The 26,500-nt window shown below is 42.5% G+C and overlaps 1 protein-coding gene across 1 annotated transcript in view; it reads left to right on the top strand.

Annotated features, from left to right (window-relative positions):
* sytl5 (synaptotagmin-like 5) overlaps positions 1-26,099 on the top strand; it is a 62,178-nt gene extending 36,079 nt beyond the window's left edge. Inside the window, exons 8-17 of the mRNA XM_051709625.1 lie at positions 101-201; positions 588-665; positions 3,147-3,212; positions 3,384-3,562; positions 4,437-4,539; positions 4,647-4,808; positions 5,688-5,796; positions 12,450-12,582; positions 12,664-12,872; positions 20,673-26,099. Coding sequence (XP_051565585.1) covers positions 101-201; positions 588-665; positions 3,147-3,212; positions 3,384-3,562; positions 4,437-4,539; positions 4,647-4,808; positions 5,688-5,796; positions 12,450-12,582; positions 12,664-12,872; positions 20,673-20,815 — 1,283 coding nt within the window. The 3' untranslated portion in view covers positions 20,816-26,099. The remainder of the gene's footprint in view (positions 1-100; positions 202-587; positions 666-3,146; positions 3,213-3,383; positions 3,563-4,436; positions 4,540-4,646; positions 4,809-5,687; positions 5,797-12,449; positions 12,583-12,663; positions 12,873-20,672) is intronic.
* The last annotated feature ends 401 nt before the right edge of the window (positions 26,100-26,500 follow it).

Below are 26,500 nucleotides of genomic sequence, written 5' to 3'. Positions count from 1 at the left end.
AAATATATAAAATAGTCGAAACATTGAGGTAGTTAAGAACAGCTCTCTCTCTCTCTCTCTCTCTCTCTCTCTCTCTCTGTCTATGTCTCTCCAATCACAGACCGCAGTCGCTCAGAGGTTGACCTCAGTAATGCCGTGGAGGGGATTAGTGAAGGCTCATTGATTAGCTGGTGCCGCTCAGTTCCGGGACTGAATGATGGGGTAGATTTCAGTTACAATCTATTAAACCATTTCTCGCCCGCAATCTTGCTCACATAATTTTGTCCTGTGTACAGGATATGATATTGATTTTTTTGGTCTTGGGTTGAAATATAAGAGACAGCCTTCTGTAATGTGATTTCCTGATAGCAGACCACTGTGAAGTGATTGCATAAATCTTAACCATTTAATGCAAGAGTTGTTAAATAACAAAGAAAAAAAATTATCAATGTTACCTTTTACTTTAAAACAAGAAGTTTTAAACTTCAGAGACTGAATTTAGCAGACAAAACATTCAACCTCCTGTCACCGATTTCCCACGAGATTAGTCTGGTTATTGTTTGAGTTTTCTTAGTGTGATATTCGCTGAATTAGTGTTTGTGTTGTAGGACTCGGATGAGGACATTGATTCTTTGTTATCAGCCCAATACAAAACCAACCGGAGCGTCTGCAGTGCGCAATCAATGGTGAAGTGAATTTACACACACACAAAAACACACTTACACACTATAATCAAAGGCACAGTTCCACGATGTGTTTTTCTGCAATGTATGTTTGCTAGTCCTGTACAAATGTCTGATAGGATCAGACTGTTTTTTGTGTGTGTTGCATGTGTGCACTGTACAGTACTGTACAGGCTTATATTTGTGTGCCTTATAGATATTAACATTTCCTTCTGACAAAATCTCCAATTACATGAGCTCACTTAATTTGTTGACTCACCTGGCAGACCCACACATCCAGTTATATTGCACGCTCTCACATACACACAATTTAGCACAAGATCAAGCATACATTACCAAGCAAAATTGCATCGTAGTTATATTTTGCCTGTTCTTGCCCACACATACAGACACAGGTGGTGCATTAAGACACAACAAAGAAAGATAATTGAGCTGAACAAGAAGACAAGTGCCCTCTTTTAAAACAGCTGACATAACTCGAAGCTCACACACAGTCTCTAAGAGCTAGATGAGTCATTATGCCACACTGGCAGATGTGAAGAGTGTGAAGAAAAGGGACTGAAGATAAAGAAAATGATACATTTATTTGACAAGACAAATTACATTAGATATTAAGTCTACTTTCTGTTTGCTTAAACAAGAAAATAAAATCTGCCAATGGGATAACAAAAAGAAACTTTTTTTCCTTGAATTAAGTTTATTTCTCTTACCTCATTGACAAACAGTTTTTTCTTGTTTTAAGCTTAAAACTCACAAAATTTTGTTAGATTTCTCCGAAAACAAGACTTAAAGGGATAGTTCATCCAAAAATGAAAATTCTCTTATTTATTCACCCTCATGCCATATCAGATGAGTATGACTTTCTTTCTTCTGCAGAACACAAACGAAGATTTTTAGAAGAATATTTCAGCTCTGTAGGTCCATACAGTACAAGTGAATGGTGACCAGATCTTTGAAGCTCCAAAAAGCACATAAAGGCAGCATAAAAGTAATCCATAAGATTCCAGTAGTTAAATTCATATCTTCAGAAGTGATATGATAGGTGTGGGTGAGAAACAGATCTATATGTAAGTCCTTTTTACTATAAATCTCCACTTTCACTTTAACATTTTGAAAGTAAAAGGGAAAGTGGAGATTTATGATAAAGTTTTACGTAAATATTGATCTGTAGACCCCTTCAAGGTCTAGACACCATTCTTGTGCATTGTTTGGACCTACAGAGCTGAGATATTTTTCTAAAAAAACTTTGTGTTCTGCAGAAGAAGTCAAAAACATCTAGGATGGCATGAGTGTGAGTAAATGATGAGAGAATATTCATTTTTGTAACAAGGTAATGTGGGCAAGGAGGTGGCAGGAACTGGCTGAACAGTCAAAGTAATATTTAATGAAACAAAAAGGCACAAAACACAAATACACACACGGCAGCTGCGTATGGATCTCTCTCCCAAACTGCCGCATCCTGCTCGGCCTTATCCCTTACCTCGGCTGATTAGCCCAACTGGGGGCCAGCTGTGCGGACTTTGCAGAAAAGTTCACCCAAAAAAGAAAATTCTGTCATCATCTACTCACCATCATGTTGTTTTAAACCTTTATGACTTTCTTTCTCCGTGGAACACAAAAGGAGATGTTCTGAAGAATTTTCACGCTGCTCTTTGCCAAAAAATGAAAGTGAATAGTTACTGGGGCTGTCAAGCTCCCAAAATGGCAAAAAAGAACCACAAAAGTACCAAAAACATAGTTCATATGACTCTGCGTGCACTATATTCCAAGTCTTCAGAAATATAATATAATAATACAATAGATTTGTGTGAGGAACAGACCAAAATTTAAGTCGTTATTTGCTGAGTATGTTCTTCTCTGCCATAGCTCTCAAATCTAATTTATGTTCGCATACATTCAAATATGAATAGTATTTAACGTCAAAGACCACTGGTTCTTAAGCATTTCATAACCTCAAGTGACACGCCAAGTTTAAATATGTTCATGCAGGAATGAGATATGAGAGCTTTGGCAAAACAACTTAAATTTTAGCCTGTTCCTCATGCAAAGCTTTTGTATGGCTTCAGATGACTTGGAATATAGTCGTATGGACTATTTTTATTTATGGTAATTTCTTTTCTTTTTTCTTTTTTGCCATTTTTGAAGCGCTTCAGTCTCATTCACTTCCGTTGAATGGAAAAGAGCAGTGTGAAAATTATGCCGAACATTTCCTTTTGTGTTCCACTAAAGATGGAAAATCATACAGATCTGAAAGAACAAAAGGGTGAGTAAATGATTTTTGGATGAACTATTGCTTTAAACAACTATACATAATCAAAAGTGAAAAAGATCCTTTTTGGCCTCAGCAATCTCTATTCTTTCACACAATCCAAGTTTTTCGTGTTCTTTTCTTCTCTGCTCTGTTTTTTCAACTGCCTTTCCAGCTTTGCCTTTGTGCTATCAATCTTCTCTCCTCTCTTCTTTCTCCTGTCTTCTTTATTCTAGTCTTCTACACCTGCCTCGGAAAGAAACTGGGGTTTCCTTAATGTCCCTGACTCAGATGCTGATACTGTGAGTGCTTTGTATCTGTCTGTCTGTCGGTCTGTCTGTCGGTCTGTCTGACTGTTCCTCTGTTTGCTTCTACTCATCTTTCTGTACCACTGAAGAGGCTCGCATACTACATAGACTCAAACACAAGCGTAAAATATGTACAGCCTAACACTCTCCCTATATGCTCTTCAGACCAGCATCAACAGTATGACGAGTGTGTACAGTGAGACAGGGGACTATGGCAGCGTGCGGGTTTCTGGGGAGATCCTGCTCAACATTTCCTACTGCTATAAAACAGGAGCACTCAACGTGCTAGTCTGTGAGTGCCGCTGCCTAGCAACCGGAGATGAGAGGAGACAGCGCACAGATTCGTAAGACCACACACCACATACACATACGATACATCCACTCTACTTTACACTTCACTTGGAGCCCTGGCAGAGCATTAGATGCTTAGCTGTATAACTATTAGGGCAGATTAAAATAATTAATTGTACTTAATATTTTTATTTTTGGTTTAAAGGAATAATTAACCCAAAATACAAATTCTGTCAACCTTAATTCATCCTCATGCTGTTCCAAACCTTTATGACTTTATTTCCTTCTTGGAACACAAAAGGAGATTTTGTGTCCTTTTGTGAGAATGTTCATGTTGCTTTTTTCCATTCAATGAAAATGTCCAGGGGGTATCAAGCTCAAAAAGGACAAAAGGCACAATAACATTTGTCCATACAACTCATGCAATATATTCCAAGTCCTCTGAAGCCATATGATATCTTTGTGTGAGGAACAGGCTGAACATGAATTCTGAAATCTTTCCCTCTGCCATAGATTTCAAATCTTATTTGCGCTTGTGCATATTCAAACTTGCAGTCTTGAACCAGGTCTGACATCCTTTATGCCAAACAGCATTTGTGATCGTGATGCGGCAGGATTTTTAATATGCAAATGTGTAAATGAGGTGTGGAGGCAAAGTGTTTCAGTGAATAACTGCTACAATTTTAGCTCTATTGCTCACACAAAGCTGTGGCTTCTGAAGACTTCGAATATAGCTCATGAGTCATGATGCCAATTCTTTGTCAATTTTTAGAGCTTGACAGCCACCTGGTGATTTCCATAATTTTGTTTTTGTTTTGGGTGAACTATTCCTTTAATGCAATTAATCTCATATTTTGAATTCAGCGTGGTTATTTTGACAGCCCTTATAATAATACTAGGCTTTGTGTACATATGTGTGTTTTGCAGCTATGTTAAAACCTATCTCCTGCCAGACAAATCCCGTCAAAGCAAGAGGAAAACCAGCATCAAAAACAACACCACTAACCCAGTGTTTAATGAAAAGCTGAGGGTAAGAGGAGGCGTCTCTCTGCATAACAAGCATTTGTATCAGGATAAATCTGCAAATTAGATATTGATTCAGAAGGCACTCATTTGTCTCTCTCTGTTTTTATGCAGTATGTGGTCAGTCACTCTCAGCTGGAGACACGCACACTGCAGGTGTCTGTTTGGCATCATGATCGCTTTGGACACAATAAGTTCCTGGGGGAGACAGAGCTCACATTTGACTCCTGGGAGTTTGACAATCAGATTGAGGAGTGGTTCGCCCTGCAGCCCAGGGTGAGCTGAACACACAGGCATATATTTTAAATACTTTATTTTGAACTACAATTATATGACATGATAAATTTGTTTTGGGAATATTAAATACTCACTGAGCACTTTATTAGGAACACCTGTACACCTACATATTCATGCGATTATCTAATGATCCAATCGTGTGGCAGCAGTGCAATGCATAAAATCCTGCATATTTGGGTCAGGAGCTTCAGTTAATGTTCACATCAACCATCAGCATGGGGAAAAATGGGATCTCAGTGATTTCGACCATGGCATGATTGTTGGTGCCAGACGGGCTGGTTTGAGTATTTCTGTAACTGGTGATCTTCTGGGATTTTACACACAACAGTCTGTAGTGTTTACTGAGAATTGTGCCAAATACAAAAAACATCCAGTGAGTGGCAGTTCTGCAGACAGAAACACCTTGTTGATGAGAGAGGTCAACGGAGAATAGCAAGACTGGTTCAAGCTGACAGAAAGGCTACAGTGACTCATATAACCATTCTGTACAATTGTAGTGAGTAGAATAGCATCTCAAAATGCACAACACATCGAAACTTGAGGCAGCTGGGCTACAACAGCAGAAGACCACGTCAGGCACTTTATTAGGACCATAGTCCTAATTAAGTGCTCAGTGAGTGTACATCTAGAGAATATAATCACATTGTGAATATCAGCTTACCTCTAATAAAATGACAGTTCACACATCACTATGGATAGAGGTAACCACTTCTTTTCCATATGCTGTAAACAACCTAAAACAGCTTACACAGAGAAGTATTTCACAATTTTTTACACAGTTACGATAAGTGAGATTAAGAAATGTGCTGATGTGTGTACAATTATTCTGAAATGTGTGTGTGTGCGTGTGTGTGTCAGAATGAGTCTTGTGAAGATTCAGTGATGCATTATAAAGGGGAACTGACGGTGGTTTTGAAGTACATTCCTGCAGAGAGAAATGTCTCCCTTCCTCTGGACCAAGTGCAAGGTATGATTTATATAAATGATCAGAACTATTGGAAAGACACTGAAAAACAGCTTAAAAAAATCCATTTTTAATTAATAATTTTTTTTTTAAATGAAATTAATTTTACACTTTTATTTGTTATGGTAATTATAATATATATATATATATCCTGAATTCTCCTGTTTATCATACAAAATTGTTTCCAAAATTCAAACAAAATCTAACATATAACAAAGGCAATCAGAGTAAACCCAAACTACACTTTTTAAATGATAATGTTATTTATTGAAGCAAAAACTGGGCCTGTGTGAAAAAGTATTTAGTTACTAAATCCCCAAATCTATGAAACTGCCTTCATAATGGGGTTCAGCTATACTAGACACAGGCCTGACTACTGCCAGCCCTGTTCAATCAAATCAACACTTAAATATAACTTTTTCAGCAGCATGAAGTTGGCTAAAAGGTCTCACCCAGTAGCACATTATGCCAAGGTCAAAAGAATTCCAGAAATGATGAGGAAAAAGATGATTGAAATACATCAGTCTGGGAAGGGTTACAAAGCTATTTCAAAGGCTCTTGGAATCCAAAGAACCACAGTGAGAGCCATTATCTCCAAATGGAGAAAACTCTGCACATTAGTGAACCTTCCCAGAAGTGGCTGACCTTCCAAATTCCTCCAAGAGCACAGTGACGACTCATCCAGGAAGTCACAAAAAAGCCAAGGACAACATCCAAGGAACTGCGGGCCTCTCTCACATCAATAAAGGTCACTGTTCCTGACTCCACTATCAGAAAGACAATGGCCAAAAATGACATCCATGCAAGAGTGGCAAGGCAAAAACCACTGCTAACCCAGAAAAACATAAAGGCATGTCTGAATTTTGCCAAAACGCACCTTGATGATCCCCAATCCTTTTGGGAGAATGTTCTGTGGACTGATGAGTCAAAAGTGGAACTGTTCATCTGGCATACATCAAACACAGAATTCCACAAAAAGAACATCATACCTACGGTCAAGCATGGTGGTGGTAGTATGATGGTATGGGGATGCTTTGCTGCTTCAGGGCCAGGGCAACTTGCAATAATTGAGGGAAACATTAATTCTGCTCTTTACAAGAAAATCCTAAGGGAGAATGTCTGGTCATCAGTCCATGAGTTGAAGCTTAAGCGCAACTGGATTATGCAGCAAGTCAATGATCCAAAGCATAGGAGTAAGTCCATCTCTGAATGGCTCAAAAGAAGAAAATTAAAGTTTTGGAGTGGCCTAGTCAATGTCCTGACTTGAACCCGATTGAGATGCTGTGGCAGGACCTTAAACGGGCAGTTCATGCTTGAAAACCCTCCAATATGGCTTAACTAAAGCAACTAATCTCCAGTTATTGGAAGCATTTGGTTGCAGTTGTTGCTGCTAAAGGTGGCACAACCAGCTATTAAGTTTAAGGGGCCAGTTAGTTTTTCACATGGGTGATATAGGTGTTGGTTAACTTTTTTGCTTCAATAAAAAAAATATAGATTTGCAAACTGTATTCTGTGTTTACTCAGGTTGGCTTTGTTTTATGTCATATCTCATTTGAAGATTTAAAACAATTTAGTATGAAAAATATACAAAAATAGAAGAAATCGAGGGAGTCACGTGACGTCATGCGAGGTTCAGTCATGTGAATGGCGAGCTCTGCGCACTTTGCTAGTTTTAACACTATTAATATCATAAACCGGTGAGATTCGATACACTCTGTTCCATAACTGTTCTAGGAGGACAATATGTCCAAGAATTCAAAATCCTCAGGTTCTGGAGACATTAAAAGACACTTACGTGCTCAAGTTGACACCCCAGTGGAGGCCCAGAGCCTGGGAGTCGATTTGGTCGGAGAAATTAGGGAAATTTGGTGAGAAATGTTGAACATGTCGGCAATGCTGATGAAGGTCATTGACGACTTGGAGGATCTTGCTGTAATACGTCGATCGATCACTCCCATTGATGTAAAATTCACTGAGGTGGTTACAAGACTGGGGGATGTTGAGAAACGGATCGATTATCTGGAGTCATCGGAAAGGGTATTATCTGCTAATCCGCTAGCAACTAAGGGGGATTTGGAGCTTGTTTGGGAGAAGTTGGAGGACTTGGAGAACCATAGTCGGCGGAATAACGTCTGTATTGTTGGAATTTCTGAGGCCGAAGAGGGTCAGGATATGGTGAAATTCCTGGATGGGCTCTTTCCGAGTCTGCTCGACATAACAGGCCATAAGCTAGAAATCAAGCGAGCTCACAGGGTTCTGGCTCGGCGATCCGCTGAGGGAGACAGGCCCCGATAAATTCTGGCCAAATTCCTGAGATCATCCGATAAAGATCTCGTGTTACGCGAGGCGAGGAGTAAAGGAAGGCTTTCTTGGAAGAACCACAGCATTTTATTGTTCCCAGTATTTGTGAATTCAACAAGAGAGAAACGTGATCGATTCAAGGAATGCAAGAAACTCTTACATCAACGGAAGTTCGCTTTTGCACTGATGTTCCCAGCCAAACTGAGAATAGATGCTAAGGATGGCCGTAAAACATTCACATGTCCCCAGCAAGCGATGTCCTTCATAAAGTCAATGGAGTAAGTAATTTTGTGGTACTCACATTGCAGCCAAGTGGACCGACTCACTGAACATTCACTTGACTGTACAAGGAAACTGAGCACCTTTTTTGTTTCTTTTTGTGCTGGTTCCGCCTAGCGGCTGGAGTTTGTTTTGAGGAGTAACACTCCTTCAGGACAGTTTTGTGGATGAATCTGCATGTTCTTTGTGCTTATGCCTCCTATTGGCTGGAGTTTGTTTTATAGATTATCTTTTATTGTGTAATTCAGTCTCACAAAATTTGTATAGAAACACCGGACTTGAGCAATCTGACGGCAAAGTTGTTGCGGGGGCTCTCGTAGGCGTACATGGACTGTTTGAGTTTAGAGGTATGGACGCCAGTTGGCGCTGTCGTGCGCAGGGTTAATGTGCACGTTTTTTTTTTCTGTTTGTTATAAAAAGAAGGAAGGCTATTTCTCTTCTTAAGCGTAAGAAATATGATATAGTGTTTCTTCAAGAAACACATCTTTCCCCGCAGGAAGCTGAAAAATTTGGGAAGATATGGAGTGGACATGTTTTCTTTAGTGCTGGCTCAAGTAAGAGCAGGGGAGTCATTACACTGATAAGCATATCAATAAGCATCTACAATTCAAATGTCTCAAACAGATTATAGGTAAATTAGGAAGAGTCATTATTGTTTTAGCAGAAATTCAGGGGCAAAGTCTTATTTTGGCTAATATTTACACACCTAACGTTGATGATCAGGGCTGTTTTATAGATCTCGAAGGGATGTTGCAAGCTGCTGGCACCCCTCATGATATAATATTGGGAGGAGACTTTAATCTTTTGATGGACTCAGTCCTTGATCATAGTGAAGCAAAAGTGTGTAAGCCCCCTAAAGCAAAACAATTTATTTAAAAAAATACAAATAAAAAAGAATGGAAAGCTTCCGCCAACCATGGCGCAAGCCCGGATCAGTCTGATTCTTAAAAAGGACAAAGATCCAAGCGAGTGTCCATCCAATTTCCCTGATCCAGCTAGAAGTTAAAATATTGTCAAATTTTGGCTAACCAATTTAGTAAAGTTATGACATTTCTTATACATATAGATCAGGTGGGGTTTATTCGGGCCATAGCTCTTCTGATAACATGAGGCGTTTCATAAATATCATGTGGTCAGTGCCGAATGATCAGACTCCGGTCGCTGCCATCTCACTTGATGCTGAAAAGGCGTTTGATATGGTATTTTTAAGATTTTGGAAATGTATGGGTTCGGGAATACTTTTATTGGTTGGATTAAGTTACTTTATAGACACCCGGTAGCGGCGGTACAATGAATGGATTAATTTCAGATTATTTTACTCTGGATAGGGGCACCCGGCAGGTTTGCCCTCTTTCCCCATTATTGTTCTGTCTTGCCTGGAACCATTAGCAGCCACGATAAGAAATGAGGATGATTTTCCAGGGGTGGTGGCGGGAGGTGTTGCACATAAGCTTTTGCTTTATGCAGATGATATTTTATTATTCGTCTCTGACCCTACTAGATCTATGCCTTGCCTCCACAGAAATATTAATTCCTTTTCTAAATTCTCAGGATACAGAGTTAATTGGTCTAAATCCGAAGACAGCGTACTGCCTGTAACGGCTTTTCAGCCGGGCGCCTTCCAGTGGCCCAAACAGGGCATTAAGTATTTGGGTATTTTATTCCCAGCAAATTTTAATAAAAAGGTTTTCGTTTCGGTTTACATTTATCTATGATTGAGAAGGTTAATGTTATTAAAATTAATTGTATTCCAAAATTCAGCTACCTGCTACAGTCTCTCCCTATAGATGTCCCCCTCTCTTATTTCAAGTAATTTGATAGCATAGTGAAGCCCTTCATTTGGAATGGTAAACGTCCCAGATTACATTTCAGTAAGTTGCATAGGCCGATTGACATAGGTGGGATAGGCCTACGCAAGATTTTGTTTTATTATTATGCATTCGGTCTCAGACATTTGGCTCATTGGTCGCTTTCACCTGAGAGAGCCCCTCCCTGGTTTTGTATTGAACAGGAAGTTCTTGCCCCTATTTCGCCATTGCAAAGCCTTTCTATCAAACTAATTGGAGAAGTTAAGTTACACCCCGTTATCTCGCATTTGCATTCGGTATGGACAAAAGTGTCCAGAGTGTTTAATTCGTACATTTATTTAAATCTCCTCGAGCATATGGCGGAACCCAAAATTATGTATTAATAAGTCCCCTTTCTGCTGGTCAGAGTGGATTGTGAGGGAGGTTAATACACTCTGTGACCTATATGAGAGTGGAGTGTTGAGATCCTTTGGAAATTTGGTTCAACATTTTGTGTTTCCCAGATCTCAGTTCTTTAGGTATTTACAGCTGTGCCACCTGCTCTGTACTATTTTTGGGAGTAGCATACACCCCCCTAAAGCGGCAGATACTTGGAGTGGTGATTACAGCTTTTGGAAAAGGTCATGAGGAATCAGTGTATTACTCCCTGCTAATTCAGTGTCTGGGGGACGGAGCTTTAACTTCTGTCAAGAGATTATGGGAGAAAGGTTTAAAGTTGGTATTGGAGGAGGGAGTGTGGGCTAGGATTCTAAAAAATGTCAAGTCTGCATCTAGAGATGCAAGGGTGCACCTTATGCAATTCAAGATTTTACATTGATTCTATTGGACCCCCTCTAGATTGTATAGGCTTGGTCTTAAAGGCACACCCACCTGCTGGCGATGCCAATCAGAAGATGGAGACACAACCCATGTTTTTTGGTGGTGTGTTAAGATCCAAGAATTTTGGTTTAGGTTAAGAGTTTTATGTGTGATGTATTGGGCACTCAGATTTCATTTTGCCCCAGACTCTGTATTTTAGGCAATGAGGCGGTCATCAATATAGGGGATAAACACATAAAAAATTGGGTCCTAACCAGTGTTATGATCGGCAGACAAATTGTTTTAAGGGGATGGAAGTGCGCTGGAGCACCCTCATTTCAAGAATGGTGCACGGAGATGGGGAGGGTGGCAGCTTTCGAAGAAGTGTCATGTAGAAGGCTGGAGAATTGGGATTCATTTGATGGGAAATGGGGCAGCTATTTGGCATTTTTGGAGGGCTCTTGAGAGAGTAGTTTTAATTATGTGTGATTATTATAATATTTTTGTTTTTTATATTTTAGTTTTTTTGTGTGTCTATAATCATGTGTGACCACAGGGATGATGTTGAGGGTCAGGGTGGGGTTGGGGATTGGGTGGGGGAGGGGTAATAGTGGGGGTTAAATGTTGATTCTGTGTATATATGTTTTGCTTTTCTTTGTTATATATATGAATCAATAAAAATGTTAATCAAGAAATTAGCAAATACTTTTTCACATCACTGTATATGTCATATATATATATATATACATTCTAATATTTATTGAATAATCTTTGACCATTATGTTGCTTGGAAACTGTAAACAGCTTACAGTTAGGTTAATTTCCTATTTTACTTTGAGGAAGAAATAAAATTCTGTCATCATTTACTTATCCTCTTGTCTTTCCAAACCTGTATGGCTTTGTTCTGTGGCAAAAAAGGAGAAATTAAGAAAAATGTTCACACTGCTTTTCCTCTCTTAATGAAAGCATATAGTGACCAGTGGTTGTCAAGCTTCAAGATGTACAAAAAAACACCATAAATGTAGTCCTATGACCTGTGCACTATATTCCACATCTTTTGACCAGCCATAAGATAGCTTTGTGTGAGAAACAGAACTAAATTTAAGTTGTTATTCACTGGCCATCTTGCCATAATCTCATTTTTTTTTTTATCTCTTTTTGTGTTCCACAGCAGAAAGAAAATTGTACGGGTTTGGAACCACACTAAAATCACCATAAAGTCACTATAACGCAAGAATGTCAAGTGCAGAATATCAACAAAGGCTTTTTTAAGCTTCTTGTTTCTGCTTACTGTTAATGCATGATTTTCTGTAAAGCTGCCTTGAAACGATGTGTGTTGAGAAAGGCGCTATACAAATAAAAATGACTTGACTAAATCAACAAATGAAGCATATGATCAAGCGCTCTCTCTCTCTCTCTCTCTCTGTCTCTCTCTCTCTCTCTCTCTCTCTGGTCTTATGTCCATCTTAGTGAAGAAGGGTTTTCTGAAAGGAAAGAAGAAGACCATCACTCTTCCTAATGGAGGAATGGTGGAGCTGCTGGTGAAAGAGGCCAAAAACCTGACGGCCGTCAAAGGAGGGTCTTCTGATTCGTTTGTCAAAGGGTCAGCAGATTGCTTTGCTTGGATTGCTCATTCATACACACAAAACAGACTCACACTCCTGGTTTTCTGTTTGCACATCAGATACCTGCTGCCTGATGACAAGAAAAGCACAAAGCACAAGACAGCTGTGGTGAAGCGCACAGTGAACCCTCACTGGAATCACACCTTCACATACTGTGGCCTGCAGCACAGCGATCTAGACAGCGTATGTCTGGAACTGACCGTGTGGGACAGAGAACCATTCACCAGCAATGTCTTCCTAGGTGGGGTGCGTCTTGGCGCAGGGACAGGTGAGCTCCTCTCTTTCTCTCTCTACTGTTTGTCAGTTCATGTTAGGACATCCCTTACACATTACAAATCTAGATATTTCTCTGGGAAAAATGGCCAAGGAATATGAATTGACAAAAGTCAACCACACATAATCCTCAAGTTATAGCAGGGATAAGTCTACTGATAAATTGTAGTGAGAATACAGAGAAAGCAAAGCAAAAGCTGGAGGATGAGCTTTCAATTATTAACACAGAAGTCACTATGTCCATCTCATCTACTTCTTTAGGGTAAATTCCTGTACTCGCTGGACTACGCTAATTGCAGCTTGCAGATATATTTTACATTTTATTTCCACATTACTAGGAAAGATCTGACACAGTGCTTCACAATTAAATGTTCTTTAAATCAAATTAAGATAATCGTTCTGTCCCAATTGCACTTGAATATTATTTCCACTGTAATGTTCTTTTTAATTGTTCCCTTAAACAATCATCAATGATGCACGAAGCATTATTTGGTGCAGCACAAAGGATTTTATATTCAGGCTAAACTAATTTACCATTACAAATACACTGAATGATTAGCTCTTTTTTTCTTTTTTCCTCCTTTCATTAATTTCTTTAATGAAAATAAAGAAAAACTCAAAGTCATTTGTTTCACTTTAAAAGGGCCGTGTTCTACACTTATATATATATATATATATATATTTTATTTTTTTTTTATTTTTCACTTATAATGTTAGTCAAGGTTTCTTGGACCAAAACAGTTATACTTTTGGGGGTATTTACACTTGGTCACTTCATGCGTTTTCACTGATCGGATAGCTATCCGATCATGAAAAGACCAAGTGTAAATGTCTTCCAAGATAGAAGCGAGATGAATTTAAATCCGATCACTCAAACCCCTTACCTCCGGAGGTGGTTTGAGACTGAAACTGAAACTAAACACTGACAATAAGCGCAGCTGAAGCTCTTCATGCCTTACCTACTACGAGAAGCCCAGAGGGGGAAATGCACTCACACACACACACACACACAGATAACCGCACGGGGCAACGTCATGGTTACTTGCGTAACCTCCATTCCCTGATGGAGGGAACGAGACGTTGTGTCGATGTAGTGACACTAGGGGTCACTCTTGGGAGCCCGAGACACCTCTGGTCTTTGATAAAAGGCCAATGAAAATTGGCAAGTGGTATTTGCATGCTACTCCCCCGGACATACGGGTATAAAAGGAGCTGGTATGCAACCACTCATTCAGGTTTTATGCTGAGGAGCCGAGACAAGGTCCGGCCATTTCAGCGGGTAGTTCAACATTGTGGCAGGAGGGACACAACGTCTCCTTCCCTCCATCAGGGAACAGAGGTTAAGCAGGTAACCATGACGTTCCCTATCTGTCACTCACTCGACATTGTGTCGATGTAGTGACACTAGGGGTCCCTATACAAAACGCCGCAACTGGCTGAACTGTGTTACATGAACTGGTGGTGTGTGACGGGCAGACAACTACCCCAGAACAGGGCTCTTAGTTAGCACGTGTACTGGGCCAGCAGCGAGTCTCTCCAAAAACTCGACTGCCACAGGGCTCGGAGGAAGTCAACCAGGGAACATAGAACATACACTGGGGGATATTCAAGTGGAAAATATGTTACATGGTCTTGCCGACCATGTGGAGAAGTCTCATGGTAGATCCTACCCAACGGGGGTGGAGTTACTACAAACATGGAGACTGTGGCAGAGGGGGCTCTGCCCAAGGAAGTAGTTTGCCAACAGGGAAACGAATTAGCGGAAGATTTACATCGCATGGGGTTACCTTACAGGGAACCGCCACATGCGGAGCACCTACCCCAGAACAGGGCTCTTAGTTAGCATATGTATTGGGCCAGCAGCGAGTCTCTCCAAAATCTTGACTGCCACAGGGCTCGGAGGAAGTCAACCAGGGAACATAGTTTGTGAACACTACTGGGAATTAATGGTGCACGTCTTCAGCTCAGAAGAGGTGAAAGGCACTATGTGCAAGCAATACACCCGGCCGGCTATCACGGGCTTATCTGCTTGTATTGCATGCCACTAGCTGGGATGAAACCGGTTCCACCCGGAGGTTGTAGAACCTTGCAAAGGTGTTGGGTGTTGCCCAGCCCGCTGCTTTGCAAATGTCTGTTAGAGAGGCACCCCTGGCCAGGGCCCAGGAGGCCGCTACACCCCTGGTAGAATGGGCTCTTAGCCCTACCGGGGGCGGCACGTCCTGGGCATGATATGCCATAGCTATGGCGTCAATGAGCCAGTGGGCGATCCTCTGCTTGGAGACAGCGCTTCCTTTCTGCTGTGCACCAAAGCAGACAAAGAGCTGCTCAGAGATCCTAAAGCTCTGCGTGCGATCCAAATAGATGCGTAAAGCACGCACCGGACACAGCAACGACAGGGCTGGGTCTGCCTTCTCCTGGGGCAGCGCTCGCAGGTTCACCACCTGGTCCCTAAAAAGTGGTCGTGGGAACCTTGGACACATAGCCCGGTCGGGGTCTCAAGATCACGTGAGAGTAGCTCGGACCGAACTCCAGGCACGTTTCGCTGACAGAGAATGCTTGCAGGTCTCCTACTCTCTTGATGGAAGTGAGCGCTGTCAGGAGGGCAGTCTTCAAGGAGAGTTCCTTAAGCTCAGCTGACTGCAAAGGCTCAAAGGGGGCTCTCTGTAGACCCTGAAGAACTACAGAGAGGTCCCATGAGGGAGCAAGGCGTGGTCTGGAGGGGTTCAGCCTCCTGGCGCCTCTCAGGAACCTGATGATCAGGTCGTGCTTCCCTAAGGACTTACCGTCCACTGTGTCGTGGTGTGCTGCTCTAGCAGCAACGTACACCTTCAAGGTGGAAGGGGACAGCTGCCCTTCCAACCTCTCCTGTAGGAAGGAAAGCACCGATCCGACTGCGCATCTCTGGGGGTCTTCCCGTTGGGAAGAACACCACTTAGCGAACAGATGCCACTTAAAGGCATACAGGCGCCTCGTAGAGGGGGCCATAGCCTGAGTGATCATGTCTACTACCGCGGGTGGCAGACCGCTTAGGTCTTTCGCGTCCCATCCAGGGGCCAGACATGGAGCTTCCAGAGGTCTGGTTGCGGGTGCCAGATGGTGCCCCGTCCCTGAGAAAGAAGGTCCTTCCTCAGGGGAATTCGCCGGGGGGGCTGTCGCGAGGAGCGTGAGGTCCGAGAACCACATCTGGGTGGGCCAGTAGGGTGCTACCAGTCCTCCCTGACCTTGTGCAGAGTCTGTGCATGTAGTCTCACTGGTGGAAATGCATATTTGCACAGGGCAGGGGGCCAGCTGTGTGCCAGCGCATCTATGCCGAGTGCTGCCTCGGTCAGGGCGTACCAGAGTGGGCAGTGGGAGGATTCTTGGGAGGCGAACAGGTCTACCTGTGCCTGTCCGAATCACTCCAAATCAGCTGGACCACCTGAGGGTGGAGTCTCCACTCTCCCCTGAGGGTAACCTGCCGTGACAGCGAGTCCGCTGCAGTGTTGAGGTCGCCCAGGATATGAGTGGCTCACAGCGACTTGAAGTGCTGCTTACTCCAGAGGAGGAGACGGCAGGCAAGTTGGGAGAGAGCAGACTGCCTTGGCAGTTGACATATGCTACCCTTGCCGTGTTGTCTATCCGAACTAACACGTGCTTACCCTGGATCAACGGCTGGAACCTCCGCAGGGTGAGCAGAATTGCCAACAACTCGAGGCAGTTGATGTGTCAACGCAGCCGCGGGCCCATCCATAAGCCGGTGGCCCATTGCAAACAGCGCCTCAGCCTGTTTTGGAGGCATCTGTCATGACCACGACGCGCCTGGAGACCTGCTCTAGGGGAACACCTGCCCATAGAAACAAGAGGTCGGTCCAAGGGCTGAAGAGACAGTGACAGACCGGCGTGATGGCCAAGCGATGTGTCCCGTGGCGCCATGCCAATCTTGGGACTCGAGTCTGAAGCCAGTGCTGAAGCAGTCTCATATGCATCAACCCGAGTGGGGTGGCCACCGCTGAGGATGCCATATGCCCCAGGAGCCTCTGAAAGAGTTTCAGTGGAACCACTGTTTTCTGTTTGAATGCCTTCAAACAGGTCAGCACCGACTGTGCGTGCTTGTTTGTGAGGTGCACTGTCAATGAGACTGAGGCCAACTCCAAACCGAGAAAAGAGATGCTCTGAACCAGGAGGAGCTTGCTCTTTTCCCAGTTGACCTGAAGCCCTAATCGGCTGAGGTGCGAGAGCACCAAGTCCCTGTGTGCACACAACATGTCTCGAGAGTGAGCTAGGATTAGCCAATCGTCGAGATAGTTGAGAATGCGAATGCCCACTTCCCTTAATGGGGCAAGAGCTGCCTCTGCGACCTTCGTGAAGACGCGAGGGGACAAGGACAGGCCGAAAGGGAGGACCTTGTACTGATACGCCTGACCCTCGCAGGAAGCAAACCGCAGGAAGGGTCTGTGTCGAGGTAGAATCGAGACATGAAAGTACACGTCCTTCAGGTCTACTGCCGCAAACCAATCTTGATGCCAGATGCTCGCCAAAATGCGTTTTTGCGTCAGCATCTTGAACGGGAATCTGTGAAAAGCCCGGCTCAGTACTCACAGGTCCATGATTGGCCGCAACCCACCGCCTTTTTTCGGTATGATGAAGTAAGGGCTGTAAAACCCCTTCTTCATCTCGGCCGGAGGGACAGGTTCTATCACACCATTCCGTAGGAGGGTGGCGATCTCCGCGTGCAAGGTAGCAGCGTTTTCGTCCTTCACCAAGGTGAAGTGGATACCGTTGAACCTGGGCGGACGCCTGGTGAACTGAATCGCGTAGCCGAGTTGGACGGTCCGGACCAGCCATCGCGACGGATTGGAAAGCACAAGCCACGCATCCAAGTTCCGCACAAGGGGGACCAAAGGGACAACGTCGGAGGACGTACCGGCAGGTGGAGCCTCGTGGCGGGGCGGAGCTTGAGGTGTCACACTATGGCGTGGCCGTGTTGAGTTCATGGACATCGAAGTACTTACCTGGCTCCTTGTGGACACCCCTGGAACAGCCTGGGATGGGGGAGGAAGAGGCCTGTCCTCGTGACCTATAGAGACTGTCACATCAGGGGCAGATTTGTGCCACAGCTGGGCGTTCAGGGGCGGGGAGACCGCCACTGGAGCGCCAAACCTGCCAAATAGAGTGGTGGACGTGGTCATGATGATGGCTGTGCACACCGAATACGTGACCCAGGGAACAAGGAAACCGCTCTTGCTGAACTCTTGGGTACTGCAGCCACTTGAGCATGCAGCGCAATTAAATGCAAAGGTAACAAAAGATTCTCCTCCTGGCCCTCGACCGGGGGATGGAGTGGTCTGCTTACCAGCTCCAGAGCAGCAGGTTTCATCGTCCCTGGGTCGCCCATCTCAGGGGCGCTTCGAAGCCTTTCGCCGGTTCTTGGTGGCCGCGAGACGGGTGGCGTCTGCTTCCTGCGGTGGGCTTCACGCTGGGGCTGGGCCGCAGGGGCGGGCTGAGGCGGAGCCAGTGCAGTCACCACAGGGGGACGCCCTTGGCGATGAGCAGACGGGGTTGGGATCTTGAGCCGCGCCGGGGCAGCATGTGCCGGATACCCTCCGTCTGCTGCTGAGAACTGCTCTGCAAAGTCCTCGGTGTCGTCGGACTGGCCAACTTGGGAAATGGGGGCAGCAAGGAACCGTGCCTTGTCGGCCTCTCCCATCTCGACCAGGTTGAGACAAACGTGGCACTCCTGGACCACCAAGGTGGACATCGCCCGCCCGAGAGACCGCACCGTGACCTTCGTCACCCGGAGAACGAGGTCGGTCACAGAGTGCAGCTCCTGCATCAATCCCGGGGCGGAACTACCCTTGTGTAGTTCCTTTAGCGCCTTGGCGGACTTGCAGGAGAGCCATGGAGTGCAGGGCAGAGGCGGCTTGTCCAGCGGCACCGTAGGCCTTGGCCATCAGAGATGACGTAAACCTGCAGGCCTTGGACGGGAGCTTTGGGCACACGTGCCAGGTGGCGGCGCTCTGCGGGCATAGCGCCTTTATCCACCGGGGGGATTGCCGAATAGCCCTTGGAAGCTGAATGATCGGGACCGGGCAGTAAAAAGTGCCTCCCACGACCTTGTCAGTTCTTCATGCACTTCCGGAAAGAAAGGAATGGGGGCGTGGCTTTGAGTGGCGCGGTGAGCCCAGGAACCAATCATTGAGCCGCGAGGGTTCAGGGGAGAGCAGAGGGTTCCACTCTAGCCCGACGCTTGCGGCTGCCCGGGAAAGCATGTCGTCATCTCCGCGTCAGCCTGTGACTGGGCGACCACACCCAAAGGGAGGAGCCCAGCTGAGGCTTCTGCGTCCGACTGGATGAGCCCGCTCTCCGATGCTGTGCTCGAGAGCTCATCACTTTCGCGGGCTCCGAATAAGAGGTCGAACGAGACGAGCCGGCGGACTCATCCGGAAGCCCGATCGGGGCAGACGAGTGTGCTGGGGAATGGGAGGTCCGCGGAGGGTTACCCGGCGGAGGCTGTCCCATTGGGGTCCCCAAATCGCCCCCAGTGCTAGCTGCGCTGGCCTCATACCCGTGGGTAGAAGGACCAAGGCGGGGAGCCTCTGGGGTGGCCTGCTTTCTTTCGAAGGTAAGCCGTGACCGCATTATTGCCATGGACATGTTCTCGCAATGAGTACATGACCCATCCACGAATGCTGTCTCCGCATGAGCAGTGCCCAGACATGAAAGACAGTGATCGTGACCGTCAGAAGGCGAGAGATAACGAGCGCAACCAGGAATAACACACAAAGGAAAGGCATCTTTAAAAAGACGTGTCTTTAAAAAGATGTTCCGTGTGTGCCGCTCTTTTAGAGAAATATACTCTTATTTCTGCCGAAGGGCCCAGGGGCATTCTCTGCAGTGCACCAGTGCAGAGGAGGGAGAAGCCGCTGAAATGCAGCATCAGATCCAGCAGAGGTGAATGAACAGTTGTGGGAATTCAGCTCAGTGAGCATGACCGTTCAGCTCCAAAGAGAAAATCTGAATGAGTGGTTGCATACCAGCTCCTTTTATACCCGTATGTCCGGGGGAGTGGCATGCAAATACCACTCGGCAATTTTCATTGGCCTTTTATCAAAGACCAGAGGTGTCTCGGGCTCCCAAGAGTGACCCCTAGTGTCACTACATCGACACAACTTCGAGTGAGTGACAGATAGGGAACACATCTTTTAAATTCACTGCCCGAAATGAGCATAATCACATATGAAGCCTGTTTTATTTGCATATAGCGCAGGAATTGAAGATAGGATTTATATCCGTTTGGTGGAATGGAATGTGGAATTGGAATGTGCTTAATCAATCGGATAGCAATCCGATCAGTAAAAATGCATGAAGTGACCAAGTGTAAATACCCCATTTGTTTTAGAATTAAACAGACTGTTTTTGCCACTCTACTTTACTTTAAGCACTTATATATGAAATTACCTCTGTTGTGATTGGCTTACCTCTTCACATGTGAAAATAGTTACTTACTGTGTATTAAAATTTCTAGTCCATTTTACTGTTTTTATTTGTATATTCTAACATTTCAGAATCTAGACAGTCATGTATTTTTGTGCCGTTTTTGCAGGCTAGTTTCAATAATGGTCTGGGTGCAATGAGGTGGGAGCTTTGCGTTGTGAACTATAAGACAATGTTTACATAGTAGACTGACCTCTTTTATTTTAAAAGACCAAGAAAGATCCTGTTTTCCACAATGTGGCCCCTTTAAGTAACATAGCTAGGAACTCCAAGTTTGGGTCTTGCACACAGAGCAGGTAACTGACCTGTTTGTGACCTGCAGGTCTGAGTTATGGGAAGGAAGTTGATTGGAACGATTCCTATGGAGATGAGCAGAGGCTATGGCGGCGCATGGTTGACAACCCCGAAGTCCCGCAAGAGTGCACACTGATGCTGCGATCCAGCATGGCCAAGAGAAAGACATAGAGAAAAAGATACAAAAAAAAAAAAAAAATGAAGAAGAGGGTGTTTCCTTTGAAATTCTGATCTCCTCTAGCCACTTTCATGTGCCCTTTATGTGCTTTGGTGTTACCCACATGCCCATTCTAATGTGCATCTGCACGCTAAATTCTTCGAACACATGTGTTACATAGAAATGTACACGCATTAAAGCCTGTAACATACTCGACTCAAACCCAGGTGTGACAGGCAACTGTGTGTTAGACACTCAAAAACATATAAACATTGGCAATAACTGTGAATAGCACATGAGAACTAAAAAGAGCACAGTGAACATTACTGTATCAACAATCCAAGATCAAATTTTGTCCACAAAGAACAAAGCACAAAGCACTTCCTCTGCAAAAACTGAAAAATAAAATATTAAATTTAATTTGCAAAAATAGAGCTTAAAATCCAGAAGAATCCAGAAGAACATTTTTGAGTCGTGGGTTCCCTCTGGAATTTCCAATGGATTTTTTTTTAATTATTGTAATAAAAATGTACTGTTAGTATTAGTTATTGTTAATGTTTTTTTTACTATACAGCAGGGGTGTAAAAAGCACTCAGAAATTATACTTAAGTGAATGTATGGATACTGAGTGAAAATTGTACTCAATTAAAAGTCCAAGTATCTAGCCAAAATATACAAGTATTCACATTAAATTGTACTTCAGTAATAAAAAAGTAAAAAGCAACTTTTCCTAGTTAGAATGAAATTAAGAGAGGAGATTACGCAAGAGAGGATGTTGTTAAATTCGATTGGTTTGAAAGTCGCCTTTTTACTGTCTCTGACGACTTCTCCCCCAGTGGCATTCGCAACCTGGTCAAAGAATTGTTACAATAACAACATTTTTGCAAAAATTATTTTTATGTGGTCTGTTGTACGTAACACGGCAATTTCCTGGTGGAATGTACACTAGAGGTGCTAAAACAACGACTTTTATCCCCTTTCACTCAAATCACGAGTAAAACGGCAGATTGTCATTTCATAAACACTTACTTTTTGCTCTGTTCCTCACATAATGCAATCTTATGACATATAACACCTTAACTATTGCACATGACTAATTTTAATGTTTGCATTACATAACCAACTACATTTACAAGCTTGTTTAAGTGTGATCAAACTGCGTGGTAGCTCAACTGATAGAGTGTTGCACTTTTGACATAAAGAACTGGGGTATGAGTCTTTTCGGGATAATATTTCACTCACTTTAAGTGTCACACAGTGGACATTTCACTTTGGAACTGGCGCATTACATGTAATGAACCACATAATTTTATTTAGCAAAAATGTTGTCACAGTCACGCATGGGAGAAGACACTCACGAATTGTGATGTCAGAGCACCCAGCTCCTTGAGACATAGAGAAAGATAAAAAAAAAAATCAAAATAAGCTTTGGAGAAAGTTAGTAATGTTGTTGGTTTTGTGAATTGTTTTCTGAGGTTTGCTACCAAACCTTGCTGTTGAGCAGATGGATGAATTCAATATAATTCATATTTAATATTAACTTAGATTCCATTATTTTTATTATCATTATTATCATCATTATCATTGCTGGTTTTATAGTTATTATTATAATTAATAGTTGCCTAACAACAACAATAATTCAGCAAATAGGAAGTAAAAATTCATAGATATGATTTAAATATGGCAATTGTAGAAATAAATAACGTGCACATTTAATTACAAAAGACTTTTGTGTGTGTGTGTATATATATATATATATATATATATATATATATATATATATATATATATATATTTGCAACATGAATGATAATTTCTTACTTCTTAACTGTCCAGTCTGTAGAAGTAGCATGTGTTTACAATAGAGTTTAGGACAAAAACCGTCAGTGTTTCTCACTTCGTGCTCATAATTTTAAATGAGTTCATCACATTCAGTCAGGCCGTCACATACGGTCTAGTCGCACAAATATTTAAATGTATTAGAAGCTTAAAATTCCGCCTCTGCAGATGGTCAGAACTCCACACAGCCACCATGCGTTTGTCGGATGCAGTGAAAATGCGGCTTCAGTCCATTAAGTCGAAAGAAAATTATCTGCAAAAATTTAGAGAAATTATCAAGTTTAAATAAAATTGTAAGGAGTAAAACGTACTATTTTTTCTTTGGAAATGTAATTAAGTAAAAGTACAAGTATTCCATTTAAATTTCACTCAAGTAAAGTACAAAACCAAAAAATAATACTTAAGGATAATACTTAAGTACTGTATTTTTACTCAATTACTTTACACCCCTGCTATACAGTATGTTATATATTAATTTTAAAAAAATGAAAAATTCTTCAAGAAATGTTAACCTTACAGACCTTATTTGACTTATAGCGCATTCAGAAACTATTCAGACCCCTTCATTTGTTTCATATTTTGTTATGTTGCAGCCTTATGTTAAATGCTTTAAATTATCATTTTTTTACATCAATCTACACTCCATACCACATAATGACAAAGCAAAAAACAGATTTTTTATAACTTTGCAAATGTATTAAAGAGAAAAAATTAAAATATCTCATTGACATAAGTAGTCAGACCCTGAACTCAGTACTTAGTTGAAGCACCTTTGAATTACAGCCTCAAGTCATTTCGGGTATGATGTGACAAGCTTGCACACCTGGATTTGGGGACTTTCATCCATCCTTCTCTGCAGTTCCTCTCAAGCTCTGTCAGGTTTGATGGGGACTGTTGGTGGACAGCCGTTTTAAGGTCTCTCCAGAGATGTTCAATTGGGTTCAAGTCCGGGCTCTGGCTGGGCCACTCAAAGACATTCACAGAGTTGTCCCTAAGCCACTCTTGCGTTGTCTTGGCTGTGTGCTTAGGGTCATTGTCCTGTTAGAATGTAAACCTTCGGCCAAGTCTGAGGTCCTGAATGTTCTGGACCAGGTTTACGTTAAGGATATCTCTGTATTTTGCTGCATTCAGCTTTCCTTCAACCCTGACCAGTCCCCCAGTCCCTGCCGCTGATAAACACCCCTACAGCATGATGCTACCACCACCATGCTTCACCGTTGAGATGGTATTGCACAGGTGATGAGGAATTGAGGAATGGAATTGAGGCCAAACAATTCAATGTTCATTTTATCAGACCAGAGAATCTTGTTTCTCACAGTCTGAGGGTCATTTAGGTGCATTTTTATGTGTCTTGCACTGAGGAGAGGCTTCCGTCTGGCCACTCTGCCATAAAGCCCAGATCGGTGGAGTGTTGCAGTGATGGTTGTCCTTCTGCAAGTTTCTCCCATCTCCACACATGATCTCTGGAGCTCAGCCAGAGTGACCATCGGGTTCTTGGTCACCTCTATTACCAAGGTCCTTCTACCCCAATTGCTGAGTTTGGCCAGGCGGCCAGCTCTAGGAAGAGTCCTGGTTGTTCCAAACTTGTTCCATTTAAGAGTTATAGAGGCCACTGTGCTCTTGAATGCAGCCAAAATAGTTTTGTAGCCTTCCCCAGATCTGTGCCTCGACACAATCCTGTCTCTGAGCTCTGCAGGCAGTTACTTTGACCTCATGACTTGGTTTTTGCTCTAATATGCATTTTCAGCTGTGAGACCTTATATAGACAGGTGTGTGCCTTTCCAAATCATGTCCAATCAATTGAATTTGCCACAGGTGGACTCCAATCAATGTGTAGAAAAATCTCAAAGATGATCCAAAGAAATGGGATGCACCTGAGCTAAATTTCAAGTGTCACAGCAAAGGGTCTGAATAATTTTGTCAATGTGATATTTCAGGGTTTTTTTGTAATAAATTTGCAAAATTATCAAAAATCAGGTTTTTGCTTTGTCATTATGTGGGAAAAAAATAATTTAAAGCATTTTAACATAAGGCTGCAACTTATCAAAATGTGAAAAAATTAAGGGGTCTGAATATTTTCTGAATGCACTGTATATATTGAAAACCGCTATTCTAAAAACCCTTTATATATTCCTGAGAGAAATCATGCTGAATTAGCCTTCTGGGTTAGTCTACAAATTTACATAATGAGTGAACAGCTCCATAGCATCTGCACACAACCCTAGCACACATAGCAAACTCATGCAGAACAGCACATTCTGGCTTTCTATAAGCACATGTATACAGACATGCACAAAAGTGTGAAGATATCCTGGTGTGTAATTATGTACTTTGGCTGAAGAGAGACTGGCTGTTAAATTTCTAAGCTAGTCTTACGAATCAATGTGAAAAAGGTGTGACAGAACATTTTAATGGACACTGTGGTTCATTACCTTAACTAGATTTGCAGTTCCTCCAGAAAATACCAGTGCTTGCAATCGAGTAAAAGAATAATATTTTTGGTAAAATTGTAGAGCGATTAACTCATTTTCTCATTTGACTTCACTTTCCATTAACAAAACATGTTACCTGGATGTTTAAAATAAAGAACAATCACAATTCAGCATGCAGATATTACTATGACATCATCGCTGGCAGTTAGATGCTATTGACAAAAATTCAGACAATGGTAGATAGTCAAAGTTAATGTTACAAAATTTTGTAACATTTATAATTTTAAAAAAGCCAAAAAATACACAGCAGACCTAAAACTAAAATAGTCTGCTAAAAAAGTATGGATAGTAGTTGGAGCTGAATCTATTGCAGAAAAATGGATAGAACATGAATGTATGTATTGGAATCATTATACATACAGTCAGGGGCGCAACTACACATTTCCGAGTGGGTATGCAAAACTACAGTTTGTGCCCCATGTATCTGTCAAGCTTGGGGGTGGGGGGGGTTGGGTGATGACTGCACCACCTTTAGTGAGCCGCTGGCACTCCCCTATGCATTGCATACCTTGCATATATGTTTTTTGTGCCTCTGCATACAGTGCTCGCAACGCACATATGTACAGTACATATGCGCAGGGACTATAGAAGCACAACACCAAGAGTCCCAATACTAAGCCTTATGTTACTGTGAGGTCTCTATGAATAATTTGTGCATCCCCTCTTTGTACCCATTACTGTTGTTAGAATCAGTTACAATCAAGTGTAATAGACATTATATGACATTTTTAAATAAATAACAGGTGTGATAACATATTTTGTGGCACGTATTCGGCTTTATCAATGTCAAAGTGTGACCTCCATGTGTTACTTGTTGTAAACAATGTCCAGTATTGTCAAAAGCAAGTTCAGTGTATGTGTGCCATTTCCACTCGCATCAGGAAGACTGTGCTTAGGATTACCAAACATGTACTGTTCTGTACTGTACTTTATCATCTTCAGAAATAGAATAAATATTATTTACTGTTGTTGCTAACAAAGATTCCTTTCTTCCGTGTGTGTGTGTGGCTGGCCACAAAACAGAATATACATTTTGTGTTGTGGCTACATTGCACAAATGTTTTATGTGCCAAGCTTTGTCTGATGACTGTATACAACATTTTCACAGAATATATATATATATATATATATATATATATATATATATATATATATATATATATACTATATACACACTGCCGGTCAAAAGTTTTGAAACACTTACTCATTCTTTATTATAATTTTTTTTCTTCACATTTTAGAATAATAGTAAAGTCATCAAAACTATGGAATAACATAAATGGAACTATGGGAATTATGTTGTGACTAAACAAAATCCTAAATAAATCAAAACTGTGTTATATTTTAGCATCTTCAAAGTAGTCACCC

Source organism: Myxocyprinus asiaticus, chromosome 10 (genome assembly GCF_019703515.2).
Source record: "Myxocyprinus asiaticus isolate MX2 ecotype Aquarium Trade chromosome 10, UBuf_Myxa_2, whole genome shotgun sequence".
In the NCBI taxonomy this organism is placed as follows: Eukaryota; Metazoa; Chordata; class Actinopteri; order Cypriniformes; family Catostomidae; genus Myxocyprinus; species Myxocyprinus asiaticus.
The sequence above is the reverse complement of the archived record's forward strand: the minus strand, read 5'-3'. Positions and strand labels throughout refer to the sequence as shown.